The sequence below is a fragment of the Triticum aestivum genome, chromosome 6A, assembly GCF_018294505.1.
Source record: "Triticum aestivum cultivar Chinese Spring chromosome 6A, IWGSC CS RefSeq v2.1, whole genome shotgun sequence".
Classification (NCBI taxonomy): Eukaryota; Viridiplantae; Streptophyta; class Magnoliopsida; order Poales; family Poaceae; genus Triticum; species Triticum aestivum.
In genome coordinates, this window is record NC_057809.1 from 107,323,396 (window position 1) to 107,328,638 (window position 5,243).

The 5,243-nt window shown below is 53.6% G+C and overlaps 1 protein-coding gene across 1 annotated transcript in view; it reads right to left on the bottom strand.

Annotated features, from left to right (window-relative positions):
• LOC123132353 (putative linoleate 9S-lipoxygenase 3) overlaps positions 1 to 982 on the bottom strand; it is a 4,137-nt gene extending 3,155 nt beyond the window's left edge. The window contains exon 1 of the mRNA XM_044552127.1: positions 746 to 982. Within this exon, the coding sequence (XP_044408062.1) occupies positions 746 to 914 (169 nt within the window). The 5' untranslated portion in view covers positions 915 to 982. The remainder of the gene's footprint in view (positions 1 to 745) is intronic.
• Positions 983 to 5,243: the final 4,261 nt, after the last annotated feature.

Below are 5,243 nucleotides of genomic sequence, written 5' to 3' on the forward strand. Positions count from 1 at the left end.
GCTATACATAAATGAAGGATGTGTGTATCAATCGCTGCAGAGACCAAGTTCTTTTCGTTGCATCCGTTGTGCAAATCGTTCGCTCTCACGCATCCTTCTAAGCAATCATTAGGGACGACAATTTCTATGTTTACATCATTGCAAATTTTTATTTTTTGTTGTTGATGTAGCATGGCAATTTCCCTGCAGCCGGCATGGCAAATTCTGAGCATTCTTTTTAGACTGAAATTCTGCATATATATTGCAACCATGACAAACCCCTGAAAACTCATGGAAATTACTCTGCCGCAGCATAAGCAATTTGCTGACAATGCTTTTATACAACATGACAATTTTTACTTTGAAATGGCAAATCCTTATACAACGGTATGGCCATTTTATCTGTTTTCGCATGACAATTTTAGAGCATTCGATTGGTGTTCTTTTTAGCAAACTAAAACGTTCGTTCCTTCCTAACTGACAGGGGAATTATCGTTCGTTCGGGTCACCCCATGGGGGAACTTCATATGTGTATTGACGTCTTTCTTCCCCTCTATTCCGGGAAAGAAAGTAATATGCTCTTGTTAAATATGAAGGTGTTGTTAGATCTTAGTCGATTGAGATTTAATAAAGTCTTAATCAAGTGATAGAATATGCAAAATGGAAAAAGAATTTTTTTGCATGAAAGTCTCAGTCAACTGAGATTTAACAATCCCGTAAATATAAACACATAGGATATGGATGGATGCTCTTGGATGTTCCTTACTGGGGTCGGCGACGGTGGAGCTGATGAGCTGGCAGGTGACGCCTTTGGTGGTGACCTCGTCCCAGGTGTCGTGGCTGAGGGGTTGCTGCCAGTGGTTCAAGTCGAGGAGGTTCCTGCGCATGAGCACCACCTTCCCCTTGAGCTGCGGCGGCGTCATCCACCCGAACATCTTCCTCACGCTCTCACTCCGCTCCTTGGCTGGCTAGTTGATCGATCTACTAGCGCTCAGGCTGCTTGCTTGCTTTGGGACGAGGAAGCTCACGAGTGCCCTTTTATAGGAACCAGGGGTCGGAGGAGCGTGTGCCGGAGCTACCTCTGCGTGTTACACGCCTATGGTTGCCGTCGTTCTCTACGTACCCTGGCAGGCCCGCGTCGTCTTCCTTCCCGGCGTCCGGTTCTCGCAGCGACGTGTGGCGCCGGCCGGCCTCCACCGGTCGCGCGTTATCGCGTCGCTGCATGCGGACGATTCAGTCGATGCCATGCAAATAACCCATGTGAATTTGCATGTGCGTATGTGTGTACATGGAAGACCTATCAAGTGATCACAAGGCGACGGAGTTGAAGAAGATGCGTCCACCGTACGTACACCGTAAGTACTAATACGTAGTCCTGCCAGTAGTTACTTGATTAATCTAGTGGTTATAGCTTCTACTGGAATGTCTGAAAACGCAGGACCGGACGTACATACAGGAGATAAGGCTCGGGAACCAGGGACGATGGGAGGAGGAGGGAGAGCAGGAGAACCATACATTGATACATGTTATGTACGTGCGTGCTACTCAACGCTACTCGTCATCGCTGTCTAATGGCCTGCGCATTCGTCGTCGTCCGAACCATAGCTTGCTAGCTGACACTGTCGTCTCGTCTCTCGTGATACACGCTCTGATCACGACTTGTACTACTGTCTTCGGAAAATAATATGAAGCCCTTTCTCAGCTCGAGCTGCTCCTGGTATGAATAGGAAAATTTCAAGAAAAAGAGAAAAAAAACTGATTCTTTTGGCAAATATTAAGAAATATTTAGAGTTGCTTGAGAAGCTTCATCATGACATCACAGTTGTGAAAATCGTGGCAAAATAAAATAAAATCAAGGCTCCAAAATGCGTTTGAAAGTACCATTTTCAGAACATTGGTTTTGGCCTTTTCCGCCATGACTTCCACAAATGTGATTTCAGAGTTTGCAAGCATTCGAATTATTTCTTAATGTTTGCCAAAAAAATAAGAATTTTTTTATTTTTTTACAAAAAAATCGAATTCATTGTTTAGCCAAGAGCATATGAGCTCGCAAGCAGATACTCCGCGTCCCATACAAAAGGATTTCTTAGACCAAACGCAAAGGTTGAACTCAAAATCCAAGGAGGTTTCTTTTATAGCCAATATCATTTCATAGCAGCATATCCCGTGGTAGACATTGGCTCCCCTGGTGACACCAACAGTTTTAGACTCCTCTGGCGATCTTTCAAATTTCCTACATATCACCATCGTTCTCAATCCCTCTCTCCTCCGAATTCCTTCAGGCTCACCACAGGGGCAAATGTCCTGCCTTCCCAGCCTTGGCGGTCTAGTTTCTGAGCGGGTTGGTGTCTCTCTCCGATTTAGATCCGTTTCGCTAGTGATGGCGAGCGAAGGCGAGTCGGGGTCTAGTAGCCAGAGTAGATTGTCAGGCGGCAAGAGAGATGGGAAGGCCCCCATTTATGACCTCCTCAGGGCATCTCCAGCCGCGTCTCCAGGAAGATCTCCGCAGACGATTTTTTCACGCCAGCGCCAAAAAAAGGCCCAGTCACGTCCCCAGGAGCCCGATTTTCGCCGGCCTGGGCCGAAAACAGCGCCGGCGGACCCAGGCTGAACCCGGCGCGCTGGGGGCACCCGGGGGCGCCGGGGGAACTGTTTTGGCGCGAAACAGCCGCGGGCCCGCCGCGTCAGCGACACGGCGCCTCGTCTTCCCCCAACGGCCTCGGTTCCCGCGGGGAATCAATGCCAAGGCTGCCGCCGGTCAGCCTTGTCATTGATTCCTCACGGGCGGCGCGTCCGGGACGGCGCGCCGACGCCTCCCCTCCCTCGCACGCGTACACACGGGTGCGGCGCGGCTATATAGCCGGTGGCCTGCACTCGCCTGTGCCCACACCAGCCCCGCCCCTCGCCGCCGCCCAGCTCCTCCCTCTCCCTACCTCTCCCGAGCGTCGCCGCCCAGCCCCTCCCTCTATCTCTCTACCTCTCCCGAGCCCGTCGCCATGGCGGAACGCTTCCCCGGAGACGAGGCGGCGGCCAACGGCTTCGGCCGTCGTTCGCTCCGCGAAGAGGAGTCCTGACTCCTGTTCCAGGCGAACATCCCGGTGCCGTCGGACATGCGCGCCGGGCCGACGGGGTGGAGGCTCAGCGTCGGGGGAGTGCCCATTCCCCCGTTGCCCGACGCCGTGGCGAAGCCGAAGTACTTCGCCGAGGAAGTCGAGGTCGTGCGCGCCTCCCTCACCGACGCCCAACTCTCCCTCCCCCTGTACGCCGCCGACAACCACGCGGCTTGGGCGGCGTATTTCGAGCGCCGCCAGCAGCAGCGCTTGGCGTCCATCAACGGCGCGCCGGTGGTTGGCGGCCGGCAGAACAGCGAGGGGCGCCACCTGTGGTGGGGCGTCCCCGGTCGCACACTCGAGGGCGTGCTGCGTACCTCGAGGGCGGCAACGACCCGCCGTTGGCGTACCCGGCGAGGGCGGCCGCCCCGGCGCAGCACCGACGCGCCGGGCCATGGGCGCCAAGGAGGTTCGGGTCCTCCTCCTCTTCTTCATCCTCCTGATCTTCATCGCACTCCTCCGGCACTCCGGCCCTGCTCGGCGTCAAGGCCGAGCCCGCGGCGGAGACGCCGCTCGGCCGGCGCACTCGCAGCGCCGGCATCGTCATCAACGAGGGCGGCCGACGCGCCTACTCGTCGGCTCCTCCTTCGCGCTTCATCAAGCCAAAGACGGAGCCGGGGCTCGCGCCGGTGAAGAAGGAGCCGGCCGCGCCAGTGACGACGGAGCTCGACGACGACGATGCGGCCCTGGAATGGGCGCGCAGGGACTCCATAGCGATGGAGAAGGAGCGCCTAGAGAAGGCGAAGGAGCGCTAGTGTGCCGCCCTGCTTCGCTTCGCGGAGCGTCGACGCGGCCGCGACGAAGGCGGAGTCGTCGTCATCTGCGACAGCGACGACGACGACGACGATGCACCGCCACCAGTCCGCCATGGCGACGCCGAGCAGGGGTCCAGCAGGGGCGCCCGCGTCAAGGAGGAGAAGGCCGACGACGACGATGGTGGCGACGGCGGCGACTTCAGCCAGTTTTTCCTTTAGATTAGTTTATGTATATGTGCTATGTAATGAAAATCCGCGAACTTCGCCGAAATGTGCCGAAATTTATCGTGTTTGGCCGAAATTTATCGTGTTTGGCCGAATTTAATTGTGTTTAAGCCGAACTTCGCCGAACTTCTTTTATTTTAAAACGTGCCTGGGGGCAGCCCTGAGGCCGGCAGCTGGGGACCAACTCGCCCCCAGGCCCAATTTTTGCGCCGGCTCACCCCCAGGCTGCGATTTTAGGCGCCCCTTGGAGGGTCAACGGCTGGAGATGACCTCAAGCGCCTGGTACTGCATGAGGAAGAAGATGACGATCTGAACTTTGATGAAGAATTCCAGGGCGTTATTCCAGAAGCGGAGTTCATAGCGATGTGTTGCGTGCACACCCCGAGGCCGTACTCGAGGGAATAATTCTACACAACAACGAGGATGGCATGGAGCCTCGCTCAAGATATGAACTTCAAGCCGGTGGGCGAGAACATGTTCATGCTTACGATGAACTGTTTGGGCGACTAGAAGAGAGTTACTGAGCAGGGTTGGTGGATTTTTTTTTGAGGTATCAAGGGTTTTCATTGAACCCTATGATGGCTTCACAAATTTGGATGAGGTGTTACTTGATAAGATCTCAGTATGGATCTAGCTTCAAGACCTACCCCTGGATATAGGAAGAAGGAGGTCCTAGAAGCTTGGTGCAACAAGGTGGGGAAGGTGTTGTTCGTTAATTTAACTCTAGGAGGAGATGGGAAATCTGTTTGGGTGAGAGTGAGACTAGACGTGTACAAACCATTGACCAGATTCTTATCAACACTAAGGATGGGAAAAATATGTTATATCAAGTGTATTATGAAAAAAAGGTACCAAAATTCTGCTAGTTGTGTGGCTTCTTGGGTCACACCCATCTTGAGCACGACAATGTCAAACACGAGGCGAAGGATATGGAATGGGGGGACTGGCTTATACTCCCTCCGTTCGGAACTACTTGTCGCAAAAATGGATGTATCTAGATATATTTTAGTTCTAGATACATCCATATCCGAGACAAGTAATTTCGAACGGAGGGAGTAGACCCGATGATCATAATGCCCACCTACAGAGGCAAATCTACTCAAGGAGGTCATAGAGGCGGATGCGGTGGAGTAGATGGAAGGCCAACTCAGTTTAATAGGGGGGTCTAGGCAAC